Source organism: Eucyclogobius newberryi, unplaced genomic scaffold (assembly GCF_026437365.1).
Source record: "Eucyclogobius newberryi isolate DKJ021-1_F unplaced genomic scaffold, fEucNew1.0.hap1 SCAF_16, whole genome shotgun sequence".
Lineage (NCBI taxonomy): Eukaryota > Metazoa > Chordata > Actinopteri > Gobiiformes > Gobiidae > Eucyclogobius > Eucyclogobius newberryi.
Genome location: NW_027315790.1, coordinates 31,672,775 through 31,695,267, shown reverse-complemented (window position 1 = coordinate 31,695,267; position 22,493 = coordinate 31,672,775). Strand labels below are relative to the sequence as shown.

General features: G+C 43.6%; 1 protein-coding gene across 2 annotated transcripts in view; it reads right to left on the bottom strand.

The window, feature by feature from the left end:
- Nucleotides 1-14,346: 14,346 nt before the first annotated feature.
- The window catches only part of prdm1b (PR domain containing 1b, with ZNF domain), a 20,410-nt gene continuing 12,263 nt past the window's right edge, over nucleotides 14,347-22,493 (bottom strand). For both annotated transcript variants that reach the window (XM_072448276.1, XM_072448277.1), the window contains 4 exons: nucleotides 22,009-22,249; nucleotides 17,043-17,938; nucleotides 16,680-16,808; nucleotides 14,347-16,103 (listed from right to left, as the gene is read on the bottom strand). In XM_072448276.1, coding sequence (XP_072304377.1) covers nucleotides 15,534-16,103; nucleotides 16,680-16,808; nucleotides 17,043-17,938; nucleotides 22,009-22,249 — 1,836 coding nt within the window. In that variant the 3' untranslated portion in view covers nucleotides 14,347-15,533. The remainder of the gene's footprint in view (nucleotides 16,104-16,679; nucleotides 16,809-17,042; nucleotides 17,939-22,008; nucleotides 22,250-22,493) is intronic.

The window sequence follows — 22,493 nt, the reverse complement described above, 5'->3', positions numbered from 1 at the left end:
GTCTCTCAAATGCGGAAGACTTTGTGTCACGTCTCTCTCAAATGCTGAAGACTTTGTGTCACGTGTCTCTCAGATGCAGAAGACTTTGTGTCACGTGTCTCTCAGATGCAGAAGACTTTGTGTCACGTGTCTCTCAAATGCAGAAGACTTTGTGTCACGTGTCTCTCAAATGCAGAAGTCTTTGTGTCACGTGTCTCTCAAATGCAGAAGACTTTGTGTCACGTGTCTCAGATGCAGAAGACTTTGTGTCACGTGTCTCTCACATGCAGAAGACTTTGTGTCACGTGTCTCTCGAATGCAGAAGACTTTGTGTCACGTGTCTCTCGAATGCAGAAGACTTTGTGTCACGTGTCTCTCAAATGCAGAAGACTTTGTGTCACGTGTCTCTCACATGCAGAAGACTTTGTGTCACGTGTCTCTCAGATGCAGAAGACTTTGTGTCACGTGTCTCTCGAATGCAGAAGACTTTGTGTCACGTGTCTCTCGAATGCAGAAGACTTTGTGTCACGTGTCTCTCGAATGCAGAAGACTTTGTGTCACGTGTCTCTCACATGCAGAAGACTTTGTGTCACGTGTCTCTAATGCAGAAGACTTTGTGTCACGTGTCTCTCAGATGCGGAAGACTTTGTGTCACGTGTCTCAAATGCTGAAGACTTTGTGTCACGTGTCTCTCAAATGCGGAAGACTTTGTGTCACGTGTCTCTCAGATGCAGAAGACTTTGTGTCACGTGTCTCTCAGATACAGAAGACTTTGTGTCACGTGTCTCTCAGATGCAGAAGACTTTGTGTCACGTGTCTCTCAAATGCAGAAGACTTTGTGTCACGTGTCTCTCAAATGCAGAAGACTTTGTGTCACGTGTCTCTCAGATACAGAAGACTTTGTGTCACGTGTCTCTAAGATGCAGAAGACTTTGTGTCACGTGTCTCTCACATGCAGAAGACTTTGTGTCACGTGTCTCTCAAATGCAGAAGACTTTGTGTCACGTGTCTCTCAGATGCAGAAGACTTTGTGTCACGTGTCTCTCGAATGCAGAAGACTTTGTGTCACGTGTCTCTCAGATGCAGAAGACTTTGTGTCACGTATCTCTCAAATGCTGAAGACTTTGTGTCACGTGTCTCTTGGATGCAGAAGACTTTGTGTCACGTGTCTCTCAAATGCAGAAGACTTTGTGTCACGTGTTTCTCAAATGCAGAAGACTTTGTGTCACGTGTCTCTCAGATGCAGAAGACTTTGTGTCACGTGTCTCTTGGATGCAGAAGACTTTGTGTCACGTGTCTCTTGGATGCAGAAGACTTTGTGTCACGTGTCTCTCAAATGCAGAAGACTTTGTGTCACGTGTCTCTCGAATGCAGAAGACTTTGTGTCACGTGTCTCTCAGATGCTGAAGACTTTGTGTCACGTGTCTCTCAAATGCTGAAGACTTTGTGTCACGTGTCTCTCAAATGCGGAAGACTTTGTGTCACGTGTCTCTCAGATGCAGAAGACTTTGTGTCACGTGTCTCTCAAATGCTGAAGACTTTGTGTCACGTGTCTTTCGAATGCAGAAGACTTTGTGTCACGTGTCTCTCAAATGCAGAAGACTTTGTGTCACGTGTCTCTCAAATGCAGAAGACTTTGTGTCACGTGTCTCAGATGCAGAAGACTTTGTGTCACGTGTCTCTCACATGCAGAAGACTTTGTGTCACGTGTCTCTAATGCAGAAGACTTTGTGTCAAGTGTCTCTCAAATGCAAAAGACTTTGTGTCACGTGTCTCTAATGCAGAAGACTTTGTGTCACGTGTCTCTCGAATGCAGAAGACTTTGTGTCACGTGTCTCTCAAATGCTGAAGACTTTGTGTCACGTGTCTCTCAAATGCTGAAGACTTTGTGTCACGTGTCTCTCAAATGCGGAAGACTTTGTGTCACGTGTCTCTCAGATGCAGAAGACTTCGTGTCACGTGTCTCTCAAATGCTGAAGACTTTGTGTCACGTGTCTCAAATGCAGAAGACTTTGTGTCATGTGTCTCTCAGATGCAGAAGACTTTGTGTCACGTGTCTCTCAAATGCTGAAGTCTTTGTGTCACGTGTCTCTCAAATGCTGAAGACTTTGTGTCACGTGTCTTTCGAATGCAGAAGACTTTGTGTCACGTGTCTCTCGAATGCAGAAGACTTTGTGTCACGTGTCTCTCGAATGCAGAAGACTTTGTGTCACGTGTCTCTCAAATGCTGAAGACTTTGTGTCACGTGTCTCTCAGATGCAGAAGACTTTGTGTCACGTGTCTCTCAAATGCTGAAGATTTTGTGTCACGTGTCTCAAATGCAGAAGACTTTGTGTCATGTGTCTCTCAGATGCAGAAGACTTTGTGTCACGTGTCTCTCAAATGCTGAAGTCTTTGTGTCACGTGTCTCTCAAATGCTGAAGACTTTGTGTCACGTGTCTCTCGAATGCAGAAGACTTTGTGTCACGTGTCTCTCGAATGCAGAAGACTTTGTGTCACGTGTCTCTCGAATGCAGAAGACTTTGTGTCACGTGTCTCTCAGATGCAGAAGACTTTGTGTCACGTGTCTCTCGAATGCAGAAGACTTTGTGTCACGTGTCTCTCGAATGCAGAAGACTTTGTGTCACGTGTCTCTCAAATGCAGAAGACTTTGTGTCACGTGTCTCTCACATGCAGAAGACTTTGTGTCACGTGTCTCTCAGATGCAGAAGACTTTGTGTCACGTGTCTCTCAGATGCAGAAGACTTTGTGTCACGTGTCTCTCGAATGCAGAAGACTTTGTGTCACGTGTCTCTCAGATGCAGAAGACTTTGTGTCACGTGTCTCTCGAATGCAGAAGACTTTGTGTCACGTGTCTCTCGAATGCAGAAGACTTTGTGTCATGTGTCTCTCAAATGCAGAAGACTTTGTGTCACGTGTCTCTCACATGCAGAAGACTTTGTGTCACGTGTCTCTCAGATGCAGAAGACTTTGTGTCACGTGTCTCTCAGATGCAGAAGACTTTGTGTCACGTGTCTCTCGAATGCAGAAGACTTTGTGTCACGTGTCTCTCAGATGCAGAAGACTTTGTGTCACGTGTCTCTCGAATGCAGAAGACTTTGTGTCACGTGTCTCTCGAATGCAGAAGACTTTGTGTCACGTGTCTCTCACATGCAGAAGACTTTGTGTCACGTGTCTCTAATGCAGAAGACTTTGTGTCACGTGTCTCTCAGATGCGGAAGACTTTGTGTCACGTGTCTCTCAAATGCTGAAGACTTTGTGTCACGTGTCTCTCAAATGCGGAAGACTTTGTGTCACGTGTCTCTCAGATGCAGAAGACTTTGTGTCACGTGTCTCTCAGATGCAGAAGACTTTGTGTCACGTGTCTCTCAGATGCAGAAGACTTTGTGTCACGTGTCTCTCAAATGCAGAAGACTTTGTGTCACGTGTCTCTCAAATGCAGAAGACTTTGTGTCACGTGTCTCTCAGATACAGAAGACTTTGTGTCACGTGTCTCTCAGATGCAGAAGACTTTGTGTCACGTGTCTCTCACATGCAGAAGACTTTGTGTCACGTGTCTCTCAAATGCAGAAGACTTTGTGTCACGTGTCTCTCAGATGCAGAAGACTTTGTGTCACGTGTCTCTCGAATGCAGAAGACTTTGTGTCACGTGTCTCTCACATGCAGAAGACTTTGTGTCACGTGTCTCTCAGATGCAGAAGACTTTGTGTCACGTATCTCTCAAATGCTGAAGACTTTGTGTCACGTGTCTCTTGGATGCAGAAGACTTTGTGTCACGTGTCTCTCAAATGCAGAAGACTTTGTGTCACGTGTGTCTCAGATGCAGAAGACTTTGTGTCACGTGTCTCTCAAATGCAGAAGACTTTGTGTCACGTGTCTCTCAGATGCAGAAGACTTTGTGTCACGTGTCTCTCAAATGCAGAAGACTTTGTGTCACGTGTCTCTTGGATGCAGAAGACTTTGTGTCACGTGTCTCTCAAATGCAGAAGACTTTGTGTCACGTGTCTCTCAAATGCTGAAGACTTTGTGTCACGTGTCTCTCAAATGCGGAAGACTTTGTGTCACGTGTCTCTCAGATGCAGAAGACTTTGTGTCACGTGTCTCTCAGATGCAGAAGACTTTGTGTCACGTGTCTCTCAAATGCAGAAGACTTTGTGTCACGTGTCTCAGATGCAGAAGACTTTGTGTCACGTGTCTCTCACATGCAGAAGACTTTTGTCACGTGTCTCTCAGATGCAGAAGACTTTGTGTCACGTGTCTCTAAAATGCAGAAGACTTTGTGTCACGTGTCTCTCAAATGCAGAAGACTTTGTGTCACGTGTCTCTCGAATGCAGAAGACTTTGTGTCACGTGTCTCTCAGATGCAGAAGACTTTGTGTCACGTGTCTCTCAGATGCAGAAGACTTTGTGTCACGTGTCTCTCAAATGCAGAAGACTTTGTGTCACGTGTCTCTCAAATGCTGAAGACTTTGTGTCACGTGTCTCTTGGATGCAGAAGACTTTATGTCACGTGTCACTCAAATGCAGAAGACTTTGTGTCACGTGTCTCTCAAATGCAGAAGACTTTGTGTCACGTGTCTCTCAGATGCAGAAGACTTTGTGTCACGTGTCTCTCAAATGCTGAAGACTTTGTGTCACGTGTCTCTTGGATGCAGAAGACTTTGTGTCACGTGTCTCTCAAATGCAGAAGACTTTGTGTCACGTGTCTCTAAAAATGCGGAAGACTTTGTGTCACGTGTCTCTCACATGCAGAAGACTTTGTGTCACGTGTCTCTCAAATGCAGAAGACTTTGTGTCACGTGTCTCTCGAATGCAGAAGACTTTGTGTCACGTGTCTCTCAGATGCTGAAGACTTTGTGTCACGTGTCTCTCAAATGCTGAAGACTTTGTGTCACGTGTCTCTAAAAATGCGGAAGACTTTGTGTCACGTGTCTCTCACATGCAGAAGACTTTGTGTCACGTGTCTCTCAAATGCAGAAGACTTTGTGTCACGTGTCTCTCAAATGCAGAAGACTTTGTGTCACGTGTCTCTCAGATACAGAAGACTTTGTGTCACGTGTCTCTCAGATGCAGAAGACTTTGTGTCACGTGTCTCTCACATGCAGAAGACTTTTGTCACGTGTCTCTCAGATACAGAAGACTTTGTGTCACGTGTCTCTCAGATGCAGAAGACTTTGTGTCACGTGTCTCTCACATGCAGAAGACTTTGTGTCACGTGTCTCTCAAATGCAGAAGACTTTGTGTCACGTGTCTCTCAGATGCAGAAGACTTTGTGTCACGTGTCTCTCGAATGCAGAAGACTTTGTGTCACGTGTCTCTCGAATGCAGAAGACTTTGTGTCACGTGTCTCTCAGATGCAGAAGACTTTGTGTCACGTATCTCTCAAATGCTGAAGACTTTGTGTCACGTGTCTCTTGGATGCAGAAGACTTTGTGTCACGTGTCTCTCAAATGCAGAAGACTTTGTGTCACGTGTGTCTCAGATGCAGAAGACTTTGTGTCACGTGTCTCTCAAATGCAGAAGACTTTGTGTCACGTGTCTCTCAGATGCAGAAGACTTTGTGTCACGTGTCTCTCAAATGCTGAAGACTTTGTGTCACGTGTCTCTTGGATGCAGAAGACTTTGTGTCACGTGTCTCTCAAATGCAGAAGACTTTGTGTCACGTGTCTCTCGAATGCAGAAGACTTTGTGTCACGTGTCTCTCAGATGCTGAAGACTTTGTGTCACGTGTCTCTCAAATGCTGAAGACTTTGTGTCACGTGTCTCTCAAATGCGGAAGACTTTGTGTCACGTGTCTCTCAGATGCAGAAGACTTTGTGTCACGTGTCTTTCGAATGCAGAAGACTTTGTGTCACGTGTCTCTCAAATGCTGAAGACTTTGTGTCACGTGTCTTTCGAATGCAGAAGACTTTGTGTCACGTGTCTCTCAAATGCAGAAGACTTTGTGTCACGTGTCTCTCAAATGCAGAAGACTTTGTGTCACGTGTCTCAGATGCAGAAGACTTTGTGTCACGTGTCTCTCACATGCAGAAGACTTTGTGTCACGTGTCTCTAATGCAGAAGACTTTGTGTCACGTGTCTCTAATGCAGAAGACTTTGTGTCACGTGTCTCTCGAATGCAGAAGACTTTGTGTCACGTGTCTCTCAAATGCTGAAGACTTTGTGTCACGTGTCTCTCAAATGCTGAAGACTTTGTGTCACGTGTCTCTCAAATGCGGAAGACTTTGTGTCACGTGTCTCTCAGATGCAGAAGACTTTGTGTCACGTGTCTCTCAAATGCTGAAGACTTTGTGTCACGTGTCTCAAATGCAGAAGACTTTGTGTCATGTGTCTCTCAGATGCAGAAGACTTTGTGTCACGTGTCTCTCAAATGCTGAAGTCTTTGTGTCACGTGTCTCTCAAATGCTGAATACTTTGTGTCACGTGTCTTTCGAATGCAGAAGACTTTGTGTCACGTGTCTCTCGAATGCAGAAGACTTTGTGTCACGTGTCTCTCGAATGCAGAAGACTTTGTGTCACGTGTCTCTCAAATGCTGAAGACTTTGTGTCACGTGTCTCTCAGATGCAGAAGACTTTGTGTCACGTGTCTCTCAAATGCTGAAGACTTTGTGTCACTTGTCTCAAATGCAGAAGACTTTGTGTCATGTGTCTCTCAGATGCAGAAGACTTTGTGTCACGTGTCTCTCAAATGCTGAAGTCTTTGTGTCACGTGTCTCTCAAATGCTGAAGACTTTGTGTCACGTGTCTTTCGAATGCAGAAGACTTTGTGTCACGTGTCTCTCGAATGCAGAAGACTTTGTGTCACGTGTCTCTCAGATATAGAAGACTTTGTGTCACGTGTCTCTCAGATGCAGAAGACTTTGTGTCACGTGTCACTCAGATGCAGAAGACTTAGTGTCACGTGTCTCTCAAATGCAGAAGACTTTGTGTCACGTGTCTCTCACATGCAGAAGACTTTGTGTCACGTGTCTCTCAGATGCAGAAGACTTTGTGTCACGTGTCTCTCAAATGCAGAAGACTTTGTGTCACGTGTCTCTCGAATGCAGAAGACTTTGTGTCACGTGTCTCTCGAATGCGGAAGACTTTGTGTCACGTGTCTCTCAGATGCAGAAGACTTTGTGTCACGTGTCTCTCTAATGCAGAAGACTTTGTGTCACGTGTCTCTCAGATGCAGAAGACTTTGTGTCACGTGTCTCTCAAATGCGGAAGACTTTGTGTCACGTGTCTCTCAAATGCTGAAGACTTTGTGTCACGTGTCTCTCAAATGCGGAAGACTTTGTGTCACGTGTCTCTCAGATGCAGAAGACTTTGTGTCACGTGTCTCTCAGATGCAGAAGACTTTGTGTCACGTGTCTCTCAAATGCTGAAGACTTTGTGTCACGTGTCTCTAATGCAGAAGTCTTTGTGTCACGTGTCTCTCAAATGCAGAAGACTTTGTGTCACGTGTCTCAGATGCAGAAGACTTTGTGTCACGTGTCTCTCACATGCAGAAGACTTTGTGTCACGTGTCTCTCAGATGCAGAAGACTTTGTGTCACGTGTCTCTCAGATGCAGAAGACTTTAAGTCACGTGTCTCTAAAATGCAGAAGACTTTGTGTCACGTGTCTCTCAAATGCAGAAGACTTTGTGTCACGTGTCTCTCGAATGCAGAAGACTTTGTGTCACGTGTCTCTCAGATGCAGAAAACTTTGTGTCACGTGTCTCTCAGATGCAGAAGACTTTGTGTCACGTGTCTCTCAAATGCAGAAGACTTTGTGTCACGTGTCTCTCAAATGCTGAAGACTTTGTGTCACGTGTCTCTTGGATGCAGAAGACTTTGTGTCACGTGTCTCTCAAATGCTGAAGACTTTGTGTCACGTGTCTCTCAAATGCAGAAGACTTTGTGTCACGTGTCTCTCAAATGCAGAAGACTTTGTGTCACGTGTCTCTCAGATGCAGAAGACTTTGTGTCACGTGTCTCTCAAATGCTGAAGACTTTGTGTCACGTGTCTCTTGGATGCAGAAGACTTTGTGTCACGTGTCTCTCAAATGCAGAAGACTTTGTGTCACGTGTCTCTCGAATGCAGAAGACTTTGTGTCACGTGTCTCTCAGATGCTGAAGACTTTGTGTCACGTGTCTCTCAAATGCTGAAGACTTTGTGTCACGTGTCTCTAAAAATGCGGAAGACTTTGTGTCACGTGTCTCTCACATGCAGAAGACTTTGTGTCACGTGTCTCTCAGATGCAGAAGACTTTGTGTCACGTGTCTCTCAAATGCAGAAGACTTTGTGTCACATGTCTCTCAAATGCAGAAGACTTTGTGTCACGTGTCTCAGATGCAGAAGACTTTGTGTCACGTGTCTCTCACATGCAGAAGACTTTGTGTCACATGTCTCTCGAATGCAGAAGACTTTGTGTCACATGTCTCTCAAATGCTGAAGACTTTGTGTCACGTGTCTCTCAAATGCTAAAGACTTTGTGTCACGTGTCTCTCAAATGCGGAAGACTTTGTGTCACGTGTCTCTCAGATGCAGAAGACTTTGTGTCACGTGTCTCTCAAATGCTGAAGACTTTGTGTCACGTGTCTCTAATGCAGAAGACTTTGTGTCACGTGTCTTTCGAATGCAGAAGACTTTGTGTCACGTGTCTCTCAAATGCAGAAGACTTTGTGTCACGTGTCTCTCAAATGCTGAAGACTTTGTGTCACGTGTCTCTCAAATGCAGAAGACTTTGTGTCACATGTCACTCAGATGCAGAAGACTTTGTGTCACGTGTCTCAGATGCAGAAGACTTTGTGTCACGTGTCTCTCTAATGCAGAAGACTTTGTGTCACGTGTCTCTCGAATGCTGAAGACTTTGTGTCACGTGTCTCTCACATGCAGAAGACTTTGTGTCACGTGTCTCTCAGATGCAGAAGACTTTGTGTCACGTGTCTCTCAGATGCAGAAGACTTTGTGTCACGTGTCTCTCAAATGCAGAAGACTTTGTGTCACGTGTCTCTCGAATGCAGAAGACTTTGTGTCACGTGTCTCTCGAATGCAGAAGACTTTGTGTCACGTGTCTCTCGAATGCAGAAGACTTTGTGTCACGTGTCTCTCGAATGCAGAAACCTTTGTGTCACGAGTCTCTCAAATGCAGAAGACTTTGTGTCACGTGTCTCTCATATGCAGAAGACTTTGTGTCACGTGTCTCTCGAATGCAGAAGACTTTGTGTCACGTGTCTCTCAAATGCGGAAGACTTTGTGTCACGAGTCTCTCAAATGCAGAAGACTTTGTGTCACGTGTCTCTTGGATGCAGAAGACTTTGTGTCACGTGTCTCTCAAATGCAGAAGACTTTGTGTCACGTGTCTCTCGAATGCAGAAGACTTTGTGTCACGTGTCTCTCAAATGCAGAAGACTTTGTGTCACGTGTCTCTCAAATGCAGAAGACTTTGTGTCACGTATCTCTCAAATGCTGAAGACTTTGTGTCACGTGTCTCTCAAATGCAGAAGACTTTGTGTCACGTGTCTCTCAAATGCTGAAGACTTTGTGTCACGTGTCTCAGATGCAGAAGACTTTGTGTCACGTGTCTCTCACATGCAGAAGACTTTGTGTCACGTGTCTCTAATGCAGAAGACTTTGTGTCAAGTGTCTCTCAAATGCAGAAGACTTTGTGTCACGTGTCTCTCAAATGCTGAAGACTTTGTGTCACGTGTCTCTCAAATGCTGAAGACTTTGTGTCACGTGTCTCTCAAATGCGGAAGACTTTGTGTCACGTGTCTTTCGAATGCAGAAGACTTTGTGTCACGTGTCTCTCAAATGCAGAAGACTTTGTGTCACGTGTCTCTCAAATGCAGAAGACTTTGTGTCACGTGTCTCAGATGCAGAAGACTTTGTGTCACGTGTCTCTCACATGCAGAAGACTTTGTGTCACGTGTCTCTAATGCAGAAGACTTTGTGTCAAGTGTCTCTCAAATGCAGAAGACTTTGTGTCACGTGTCTCTCAAATGCTGAAGACTTTGTGTCACGTGTCTCTCAAATGCTGAAGACTTTGTGTCACGTGTCTCTCAAATGCAGAAGACTTTGTGTCACGTGTCTCTCAAATGCTGAAGACTTTGTGTCACGTGTCTCTCAAATGCTGAAGACTTTGTGTCATGTGTCTCTCAGATGCAGAAGACTTTGTGTCACGTGTCTCTCGAATGCAGAAGACTTTGTGTCACGTGTCTCTCGAATGCAGAAGACTTTGTGTCACGTGTCTCTCAAATGCTGAAGACTTTGTGTCACGTGTCTCTCAAATGCTGAAGACTTTGTGTCACGTGTCTCTCAAATGCGGAAGACTTTGTGTCACATGTCTCTCAGATGCAGAAGACTTTGTGTCACGTGTCTTTCGAATGCAGAAGACTTTGTGTCACGTGTCTCTCGAATGCAGAAGACTTTGTGTCACGTGTCTCTCAAATGCTGAAGACTTTGTGTCACGTGTCTCTCAGATGCAGAAGACTTTGTGTCACGTGTCTCTCAAATGCAGAAGACTTTGTGTCACGTGTCTCTCAGATGCAGAAGACTTTGCGTCACGTGTCTCTCACATGCAGAAGACTTTGTGTCACGTGTCTCTCTAATGCAGAAGACTTTGTGTCACGTGTCTCTCGAATGCAGAAGACTTTGTGTCACGTGTCTCTCAGATGTAGAAGACTTTGTGTCACGTGTCTCTCAAATGCAGAAGACTTTGTGTCACGTGTCTCTCGAATGCAGAAGACTTTGTGTCACGTGTCTCTCAGATGCAGAAGACTTTGTGTCACGTGTCTCTCAAATGCTGAAGACTTTGTGTCACGTGTCTCTAATGCAGAAGTCTTTGTGTCACGTGTCTCTCAAATGCAGAAGACTTTGTGTCACGTGTCTCTCACATGCAGAAGACTTTGTGTCACGTGTCTCTCAGATGCAGAAGACTTTGTGTCACGTGTCTCTAAAATGCAGAAGACTTTGTGTCACGTGTCTCTCAAATGCAGAAGACTTTGTGTCACGTGTCACTCAGATGCAGAAGACTTTGTGTCACGTGTCTCTCGAATGCAGAATACTTTGTGTCACGTGTCTCTCAGATGCAGAAGACTTTGTGTCACGTGTCTCTCAGATGCAGAAGACTTTGTGTCACGTGTCTCTCAAATGCTGAAGACTTTGTGTCACGTGTCTCTTGGATGCAGAAGACTTTGTGTCACGTGTCTCTCAAATGCAGAAGACTTTGTGTCACGTGTCTCTCGAATGCAGAAGACTTTGTGTCACGTGTCTCTCAGATGCAGAAGACTTTGTGTCACGTGTCTCTAAAATGCAGAAGACTTTGTGTCACGTGTCTCTCAGATGCAGAAGACTTTGTGTCACGTGTCTCTCGAATGCAGAATACTTTGTGTCACGTGTCTCTCAGATGCAGAAGACTTTGTGTCACGTGTCTCTCAGATGCAGAAGACTTTGTGTCACGTGTCTCTCAAATGCTGAAGACTTTGTGTCACGTGTCTCTTGGATGCAGAAGACTTTGTGTCACGTGTCTCTCAAATGCAGAAGACTTTGTGTCACGTGTCTCTCGAATGCAGAAGACTTTGTGTCACGTGTCTCTCAGATGCTGAAGACTTTGTGTCACGTGTCTCTCAAATGCTGAAGACTTTGTGTCACGTGTCTCTCAAATGCGGAAGACTTTGTGTCACGTGTCTCTCACATGCAGAATACTTTGTGTCACGTGTCTCTCAAATGCAGAAGACTTTGTGTCACGTGTCTCAGATGCAGAAGACTTTGTGTCACGTGTCTCTCACATGCAGAAGACTTTGTGTCACGTGTCTCTCGAATGCGGAAGACTTTGTGTCACGTGTCTCTCAAATGCGGAAGACTTTGTGTCACGTGTCTCTCAGATGCAGAAGACTTTGTGTCACGTGTCTCTAATGCAGAAGACTCGTGTCACGTGTCTTTCGAATGCAGAAGACTTTGTGTCACGTGTCTCTCAGATGTAGAAGACTTTGTGTCACGTGTCTCTCAAATGCAGAAGACTTTGTGTCACGTGTCTCTCAGATGTAGAAGACTTTGTGTCACGTGTCTCTCAAATGCTGAAGACTTTGTGTCACGTGTCTCTCGAATGCAGAAGACTTTGTGTCACGTGTCTCTCGAATGCAGAAGACTTTGTGTCACGTGTCTCTCGAATGCAGAAGACTTTGTGTCACGTGTCTCTCACATGCAGAAGACTTTGTGTCACGTGTCTCTCGAATGCAGAAGACATCTCTCAAATATTTTCGGAACATTCAGAACAAAATACATAACTTCATTTACCTCAGATTTACAGACTTTCGTGCGTCGCTTGTTGACTCGGCAGAAGTCGGTGTTATTTTCATTCTTTCCTCGTGAGCCTCCATGTTTGTTTAGACAGGAACGGACGATGCGTTTGTCTGATTGGTTCATCCGCCTGTCAATCACTCCCTTTGGAATTTGGAGCGACTGGGTTGGATCCCAGAGCCTCAGGTTTTGTGAAGTCTGTCAAAACGTGTTGGGACGTTCAAACCAGAATGAGGACGACTCCTTGGCGAGCGGCGGGAAAGCTGCACAGCGCTCCTTTAACCGCTGTTATTCTGCTTTTGTCCTGGTTTAGTTTAGAATAAAAGAGCTAAAAGACCTGTACCTGACATTAAAAATCACACAAATACAGGGATTTTAAAAGTATGCAAACGTAAACATTGCAGATGATTAAATGTGATTGTTGGCGATCATAATCATAGAAAATCACAAAATAAATCTGTTTGTTGATAATGATTCTGTTTCTGTTTCGTGCGTGTTTGTGTTTCTTTTTGACTCTGAATCAAATATGCTTGATTCTTTGTCTTTGTGAAACAGGTGCAGGAGCTGATGGCGTTGGGAAAGTTCAAGATCAAATCCTGTGAGCTGTAATCCTTTCAGCTTTATACTGCTGCCTGTGCCTTATATGGTATTTCCTGTCGTCGCTTTAAAGCCAAACCAGTCGAATAATAAAGACTTGACATGAAAAACCTTGAACATGAACTTTTGTCTATTTTTATTGTGTTGATCCGAAGCAAATGATCTCAGTTGTGGGATAAATGAGTTAAAGTGTGTTTGTACCAGTCGTACATATATATTATAGTTTTACACCGATCGAGCAGGTTTTTGTGGAGAAAACGTTGGAAGTGACATCACACCAGGGACACAAAGTTTATGCAGAATTTACACAAAGAAACAACTTCTTTCACTTTGAGACAATAATTCAACTAAATAAATGTGCTCTATTCGTTAAATTTAAAAAAATGGTAGCAAGCTAATTTTCTAGTGTGACATGATCAATTAAGATAAGATAATCTTTATTAATCCCACATTGGGGAAATTCCAGTGTTGCAACACAGATAAGGCACAGAAGTATGATAATAATATAGCCGCAAGTGGCAATGATCGGCCCTCACCACGCCGCCGCCACGCGGCTAACGCGGCTAGGCTAACGCGGCTAACGCGACCCAATGTTCCTTTTATTACACCTGCTGCACAGCCCAGGACGGAGCCTCCTCCTCTCCCTCTCTGTGATGCTCCAGCAGGCCACACCTACAGGAGCTGATGACATCACAGAGTCATAGAACATCTTCAGGAGTGGCCCTGTCAGGAGTGGCCCTGTCAGGAGTGGCCCTGTCACTCCAAAAGCCCTGAGTCTCCTCAGGAGGTAGAGCCGACTCTGGCTCTTCCTGTACAGTGCGTCTGTGTTATGAGTCCAGTCCAGTTTGTGGTTCAGACGAACACCAGGTCCTTGTCCCGTCCCTGGATGTTCACTGGGAGCAGCATTACAAACAGGAAGTACAATTATACACCTAAAAAATGAGCTAACCCTAGTATTATTTTTAGCAACATATTAACTTAACTTTATTTTAGCTTCATGTGTCGTCTAACCTGTAGGGGGCGCTTTAAAGGGCTTTTCTACATTTCCACCTATCTATCTTATTTTTCCTTTCATCTACAAGCCCCTAATACTCCCTAATACAGTATTAGAGAGTATTAGTATATTTGGAATATATTTGGAGATACTCCAAACATCGCCCACCTCGACGGGGAGTTCATATATACGTTGCACTAATCTGCTAAACTGTATTATTATATTTTATAGAGTGAATACTTTAAGTGCAATGAAAACAGACAGCACCGACGCACTGAGCCCCAGCAGCCACTAGAGGGCGTCAAAAGCTGAACATTTATAACTTGGTTTCACACCTTTAATGAGTGTTTAGTGTATTATAATGGCAACTAAATAACTATATGCTCTATTCGAGTAGATAGATTGATAGATCCTGTAACTTGTAAACAAGATGTATCACTAATGAACTGCAGTTTTTCAAATAATAAAAGTATAAAAACTTTGATCAGAAAGTTAGAAAAGACAAAGGCAGACGCCAGAATTATAGAAACCATATCTTTAATATGCTACATCAAATATAAAAAAGTATAGTCAAAATAGTTTCTTACGTATAAACAATCTCAAAAATAAACTACAAAGACAGAAAAAGAGACAAACAACGTTGAAAAAAGCTACATGAAAAGGGCTCTCTTTGTTAGCCGAGAGCATTTAGCATTTACATTTGAAATTATGCAACAACAAAAAAAGATGTAACGCGGACGTTCGGCGTAACCCGGACGTTCGGCGTAACCCGGACGTTCGGCGTAACCCGGACGTTCGGCGTAACCCGGACGTTCGGCGTAACGCAGAAGTAATGATCCTGAAGTACAACCAGATGTTTCCCTCCTACTTTCAAGATTTAAATTTAAGTCATAATTAAATTGAATATGACTTGTTCCATTGGCATTTTAAAAAAACTAGTTTACAAAAAAATCAACCAAAATCATCTAAATTGTCTTGCGTTACACAATGTTACAGATTGTCATTGTCATTTTCCCTGTGAAACACGACAGACTTGGCCAGAAACATCAATCATTCTTACATTCATTCCATATTGGACGTTTATTGACATAAATAAACACTCAATTTAATTTTGGCAAATGCTGAAGTGGAATTATGGTTTGTCTGTTTTTATTAATAAATAAATAAAATAGTTTCAGTGTCATAAAAAGCTGGTGCCGTCACAGTGCAAACACCATAAAGCCAGAATACAAACGATACCACATGGTCCTGAGTTCAACAACATAATGCATCATATGAACAAAAAACACAAACTATCAAACTAAATAATGCAAACATTAGATCAATAATAATAATAACAATAATATGAAAATAATAAGTTAAAGCACAAACAGCAAACACTACCTGAGTTGAATTATTCACAGTTTAATGATGTTTATTTGTCGTTAGATTTTGGTTAAAAATAAAAAATTGGCCACGACCATAAACTGTCACGATTACTGATCGAGAAGATTGATTTGTCCTTGTCCTTGACGATGCGTGGTTATTTGTGTCGTTAAAGCTACATTGTGTGTATTTCGTCATCAGTAATGTACTTTGGAAAGCTCTGGTTTTGGTTAACGTGGCTGTTTTCCTTCATCGGGAACCACTTCATATTTGGCGACAGTTTCTTGGCGACACGTTGCTAGCGAGAAGTCCCTTTAGCAACGCTACATTTCTCATTGCGCTTCAGTCTTTACAACGGTCGGCCTTTTGTGGAGGTGGACCACGCTAGCCCGCTCCTGATAGCCCATCGTCGGCGCGTGGTGCGGCGACGCGGCGGCCGGCTGCTCCGTCGGCGAATTCAACACCGACGCCAACGTTTTGAGCAGCGTCGTGGCCTCTTTTTGGTCTTCCTTGCCCTCGCCCTCGAGCGTGCGGGCCAACCACCGCTCCACCGCCTCCTCCACCTGCGGCGCCGTCGCCGTTTCCGTTAGCGTGTCGGCCTCCTGGCTGGCGTCGAACCTCTCCACCATCTCCTTCACGCCGCTGTGGGCCGGGGCGCTCGGGCTGGCCAGGCAGCAGCTGCGTTGATGGATCCTCAGGGAGAAGCGGTGGAAAAAGGCGATGGCGCAGATCTGGCAGCGGTACGGGCGATCTCTGCCGCTGTGGAGCCGCCGGTGGAGTTTGAGGTGGATGTACTGGGTGAATTTGGTGTTGCACAGTTTACATTGGTAGGGTTTTTCGCCGGAGTGCAAGCGCAGGTGGGTTTTCAAGTTGCTGGTGCTGCTGAAGCGCTTGTGGCAGACCTAAAGAGGGCGACACAAAACCGGAGTTAGCGACTGTCACAACGATAGCTTGCATCGACGTTTGACTCATCGCTTTCACGCGCCGGATGCAGAAACGTACGGGGAATAGTTGAGCAAGCTTTTGGTTTTCTGAGTAACACCGGGGTCTATAACAGGGACAAGTCACGCCTAAATAAGAGCCAAACATTGTCTGAATTAGGACTAAACCATGACCAAGGTAGTTCTAACAAAGATGTACGGTAGGGTTGAACAAAGACGCCCCAAATAGGACAAAAAGTGCTTTTAAGTTGAACAAAACCGTAAGTGCAGAGAACCTCAAACAATAGCCTACAAACACAAACCGAACAAAGAGAAGTGAGTTATTTTCGTGACTCGCAAACAATGACGTCGTCTTGTGACAAAGCCAGTGTTAGTTTAGCTTTAAGGTGCTATTGACTGAAATGGGCGGCGCCTGTTCCAACACCTAAATGTGTCACACCGCAACAAAAACACACAAGTCCTGCCCTAGACTATTATGTAACGTGGAGTAAACGGAAGGCGGATCCCGGCGCTCCGCAGCTCCGACTCGGCACGTACCTGGCACTCGTGAGGCTTCTCCCCGGTGTGGACCAGGTGGTGTTTCTGGAGATGGGCGAGTTGAGTGAAGCTCTTTTTGCACAGGTTGCACTGGAAAGGCCGTTCCCCGCTATGAACTCTGAGATGCACCTGGAGACGCACGGGAAAAAAGACACGTCGTTAGCACACGGGTTTTCCAGGCGACGTCGAGACATGAGAGAAAAAAACTCTGTGAAATATGTTTGATCACGTGTTGATTTTGAGGTGATGAAGTCGCGATAGTGTCACTGCCGCTTCGAGACATGTTTGAGTTCGAAATGTTGTGTTGCGTTTCGGGATCTAGGAACTGACTAACCTAGAACTAAACCAGGTCTCGACATTTACCTTGAGATTCGACAGCTGCCCGAAGGTCTTCATGCAGACGTTACATTCGTACTTGATCTTCCCGTTCTGCTTCTTCAACGGGTACGGCAGCGATTTGTGCCCCGGCCCGTTCCGCGGCCCCGGGTTGGATTTGGCCGACGCCAGGCTCAGGTTCATCGCCTCCTCGAAACTCGCCGACGTCTGCTCCGGCGACTGGAGGCGCTGCGAGTCGAATTTCGGGACCGGCGACAGCTCGGGCGTCGCCGGCGCACCCCTGGGCGGCGACACGTTGGCCGTCAGCTCTTTCAAACCTCCCTGCGGCGACGGCGAATAGGGCAGGGGGACCAAATTCGGCGCACCAATCGGGGGGTACGGAAGCCCGTCCGTGCCCAAGTAGTTGCCGTATCGAAAGGACCCTCGCGATGGAACCATGCCGGGGAACGGGGGGGAATACGAGGGCAGGAGTAGCCGTTGGTAGTGGGGCCCGTAAGGAGGCAGGAGATGGTACGCCGGCTGGAGGGGTCTCGACTGCGGGTACATCGGGTACGAGTTGACGAGTCCTTCTCGGTGGCCGTACAAGCCGTGCAAATGCAGAGGGAAGTTCCTGGTCGGGATTGGCGCCCGTTCCGTCAAGTAGTGCTGATCCAGGGCGCGGCCGAGGTCTCGGTGGTCGTGCGGGGGCGGCGGCGACGGGACCGCCTCCTCGCTCTCCGCGTCCCGCTCCTCCTTTTTGCTGAAGTCCATCACCTGGTCGTCGGGCGTGTCCGGAGGTGTGTCCCGCTCCAGCATTTCCACGTCGATTTTCTCCTCTTCGCACTCTTCTTTGAGCTGCTCTTTGGTCTGGTCGCGCCGCCACACGCTCGGAGGTGGGTGCGGCTTCTGGGCGGTTTCAGGTTCCGTGTCGTCATCAGCGCATTCTGCGGAAAGAAAAACACACAAATGAAGTACAATAAACACAAAAAAGGTCTTAATAAAGTATGTGGAATGTGGCAAAAGGCTCGGTAACAAAACACAGCATTCTCAACTCAACATTTGAAGTTGTTTTTGTCTTTGTTTTTTTTCCTAAGATAAACATTTTAACCGTTTTATGCACACAACTTTGACGTATTTACCAAGGGTTGTCTGTGTAAAGTAGTGTACAATGAGATTCGTCGACTAAAAAGTAGTTTTAATTCAACTTATTACAGCTCAAACCTGTATTTCTTTGGTTAATTCATTCATAAATCGCTAAATAAAACACACAACTTGCTACTTAACAATATCGTGGTTCAGTTTCATAATAACTTGATGACTAAGACCCTGAATAACCATCCCTAAAGCGATGCGCCGTGACAGGAATGAGTGGATATTTTTAGTTTCACGTTGTCACCCGAAAACAGCCTCCCACGACCGGCACTCCCTCCGATGGTAAATGACGGTATTGCTTTCCCTGCGCTCAGATTACATCACACTTTTACATGAAGTTTTACGCCGTTGTTGGCGTGAACGGCGTGGGAGTCGGAGACCAACAATGTCATGGCGTCATGGCTCGGTCCTCACTTCTGTTTCTGCGGTCGTCTTCCAAAGCTCGGAGGACTTCTGCTTTGTCCATTTTCACACAACGGCAAAGAGGATATACCACGTTATTTTATGTTTGTTGTCCTGTATCAAACTCTAGTTCAGATCTGTCACACGACTAAGCATTAAGTGCATTCATCACAGGCGTGGAAAGTGTTTTTTATTGTTATTTTTTATTGTTACTTTTTTATTATTTGTGTTTGTGCCATTTTCAGTCACTTTACTTCACTTCAAATGGACAGTTTTTATTTCACACCATTTTAATTTCAGAGTTTAATTCTTTTTGCAGCGTCTTTTGTTCAGTTAGTAATTTTTCTTTTCAATTATCATTTTTATTGTATTTATGTTGTTTTTGGTGTGTTTTTGTGTTATTTATCTAACTGTATCAAGCTACTTGTAAACTTTAAGTAGTTTAAACTTAGTAATCAATAAGTTTGTACATTTATCACAGGTGTAAAAAGTGTGTTTTTTTTTATCTTTTTTCAAAATCATTTGTGTTTGTGCCATTTTCAGTCACTTTACTTCACTTCAAATGGTCACTTTTCATTTTACACCATTTTAATTTCAGAGTTTAATTCTTTTTGCAGCGTCTTTTGTTCAGTTAGTAATTTTTCTTTTCAATTATCATCATTTTTATTGTATTTGTTGTTGTTTTTTGTGTTTTTGTTGTTGTTTTGTTGTTTGTTTACCTGCATCAAACAACGTATGAACTTTAAGTAGTTTAAACTTAGTAAGTATTAAGTTTGTACATTTATCACAGGTGTAAAAAATGTTTTTTGCTGTTATTTTGATTTATTTATTTGTGTTTGTGCCATATTCAGTCACTTTACTTCACTTAAAATGTAAAGTGTTTATTTTACATCATTTTAATTTCGAAGTGTAATTATTTTTGCAGCTTTTGTTCACTTAATAATCATTATTTTCATTTATCATTCATTTAATTTAATTTTTTCAAATTTCGATAAAAATTAAATGAATGATTTTTAAAGCAACATGATATTTTTATTTATTTATTTATGATTTTCAGTATTTTGGTGCACACATTTGAGGCTCTCACACATGCGGATCACAAATGTCCACAGTTTAAATTAAAATATATTATTGTTTGTATCGTTCTTATGACAAATGTAAAAAGTATTTGTTTTCCTGTTTTTGGACTCTCTTAAACTAAAGCCCAGTCTGGAACATGCCCGGACTCGTAACGCAAAGATGACTCAGCCCGCCACGACCTTTAAATGTGTCACGTGCCGACGGCATGACAACGCAGTTATAGTAATCAAGTACTTAGTCACAGAAGTACTTTGACCTTTAACTCCACTCCCTGAAGTATTGATGGGAGAGTCAAAGCAAAAGTGAAAAAAGGCACTTGCTTTTTGCTTTTGTATGTATTTATATATGTATTTTTGAAGTCGTTTGAGAAAGAATCACAGTAGTAGTAATAGTAGTAGTAGCAGTAGTAGTAGTAATAGCAACTACTACTACTACTTAACTACTTTAAGTTTCTGTGCGTGTGAATTTAAGTCTGAAAACATGAACAAAAATGAAATGACATTAAGTTTCGTGCCAGATTGTTATAAGTAAATACACAAATATTTGAAAATCCATTGTTAACTAGATAAAGAAATAAAGAAAGTACAAACAAATACACATTCTCCTGAAAGTTCTTGCTGAACAGGGAGTAACAGTTTTATGGTTTTTATCTTGTTTCCGGTTCGCTGCTGATACAGGAGCAATGATAGTGATAATAATAATGCCGTTGTAATTGTGCAGATAAAGCGAGCGATATCGAGACTCCGCGCATCGTTTGTCCTTTTTAATCGCTCAATCTGGAATCGTTTAGTCACCGGTTCGAGCGGGTGACGGACGGCGTTTTGTGGGATGAGTAAGAGACGGAAGAGATAAGGCGTGAAAAAAATGCAAAGTAAAAGTACGGGACGGTCGATTAGGCGTGAGTCAGGCGGAAAACAGGTGTAAAACAGGCGTAAAGAGGCGGAAAACGGGCGTAAACAGGCGTAAAACAGGTGTAAAACAGGCGTAAAGAGGCGTAAAACGGGCGTAAAACAGGCGTAAAACAGGCGTAAACAAGTGTAAAACTGGCGTAAACAGGCGTAAAACGGGCGTAAAACTGGCGTAAACAGGCGTAAAACAGGCGTAAAACTGGCGCAAACAGGCGTAAAACAAGCGTAAACAGGCGTAAAGAGGCGTAAAACGGGCGTAAAACAGGCGTAAACAGGCGTAAAACTGGCGTAAAGAGGCGTAAAACAGGCGTAAAACAGGCGTAAAGAGGCGTAAAACGGGCGTAAAACAGGCGTAAACAGGTGTAAAACTGGCGTAAACAGGCGTAAAACAGGCGTAAAACAGGCGTAAACAGGCGTAAAATTTGCGTTAAAAATTTGTAAAAAAAATTAAAAAAAATCGTAAAACAGGCTGCGCTGCTCCCTGTGGATCATTTATAGTTAATACAATGTAGATGCTGTTTTGACACATAATGCAGTTTTACTTTCTGTTCTTGCTTGTTTTTAAGGATTAACTGGCACTTATAACGTGGGCTGAACCTCTATGTTTTATGTTTTAAGAGCATCTACCGTATAATTTAGACACACGTAACAATAGCTTAAGAAGATGATAATGCGGCGAGTTGTTTCAGTTTAGCTTTTTAAGTAAATGAGGAACGAGCACGAAAAGCGAGAACTTTTATTCGACGCTCCGTATTTTTAGGCTGCGAATACTTGAGGACGTCGAGGAACGTGTCATTCAAAAGTCCCCGACTGTATCCTCCCGGCGCTGTTCAAAACGCACCAACACTGAGTAAACTAAGTGGAAACAGCTTGAGTCCTCCAAATGTGTCCTTATGCTATTTAAAAGTAACAAAAACTAAGCAAACTAAGTACAAATAACTTAAATGTGTCCTTAAAATTAACAAAAAGTAAGTAAAAATAACTTAAATGTGTCCTTATGCTATTCAAAAGTAACAAAAACTAAGTAAACTAAGTACAAATAACTTAAATGTGTCCTTATGCTATTCAAAAGTAACAAAAATGAAGTAAACTAAGTAGAAATAACTTAAATGTGTCCTTAAAACTAACAAAAAGTAAGTATAAATAACTTAAATGTGTCCTTAAAAGTAACAAAAACTAAGTAAACTAAGTATAAATAACTTAAATGTGTCCTTAAAAGTAACAAAAACTAAGTAAACTAAGTGCAAATAACTTAAATGTGTCCTTATGCTATTCAAAAGTAACAAAAATGAAGTAAACTAAGTAGAAATAACTTAAATGTGTCCTTATGCCATTCAAAAGTAACAAAAATGAAGTAAACTAAGTAGAAATAACTTAAATGTGTCCTTAAAAGTAACAAAAACTAAATAACTTAAATGTGTCCAAAAAAACTCAAAACAGCACATAAAAGTGCTCTGAACACTTGGACTCACTGTTTTTGGCGTCCTGCCCGCCGCCGCACAGCCTCTGGGCGAACTCGGTGCTGTACCACACCAGCAGTTCCTGGTCGGGCTCCAGGGGGCGCAGTGTGTAGAAGTAAACGTCGCGCCCGTTCTGACACGCCACCAGGTTCTGCTCCGGACTCGAGCGCGCCGGGTTCACGAAGCGCATCCAGTTGCTCCTCTGGACGTCGTAACCGTCCACGAAGTGCTGCAGCTGCCCACCGCTGTAGATCTGTAACCACGGCAACGCGACACCAGTTAAAAAATGTACTTCCGATACTTCTGCAATCGAGTTTAATTAAGTTTAAAAGCAAAACGATGATCTTTGAATTGCACTTTATGTCAAAACCACGCAGCGTTTTGTGCTCATAAAGTAATGACAATATTGACCTTAAATCTGTAATTAAATAAAGACAAAAACTATACGTCTGAATATGAAAAAAACACAGACAGAATTATTATTGTAAATTACAATG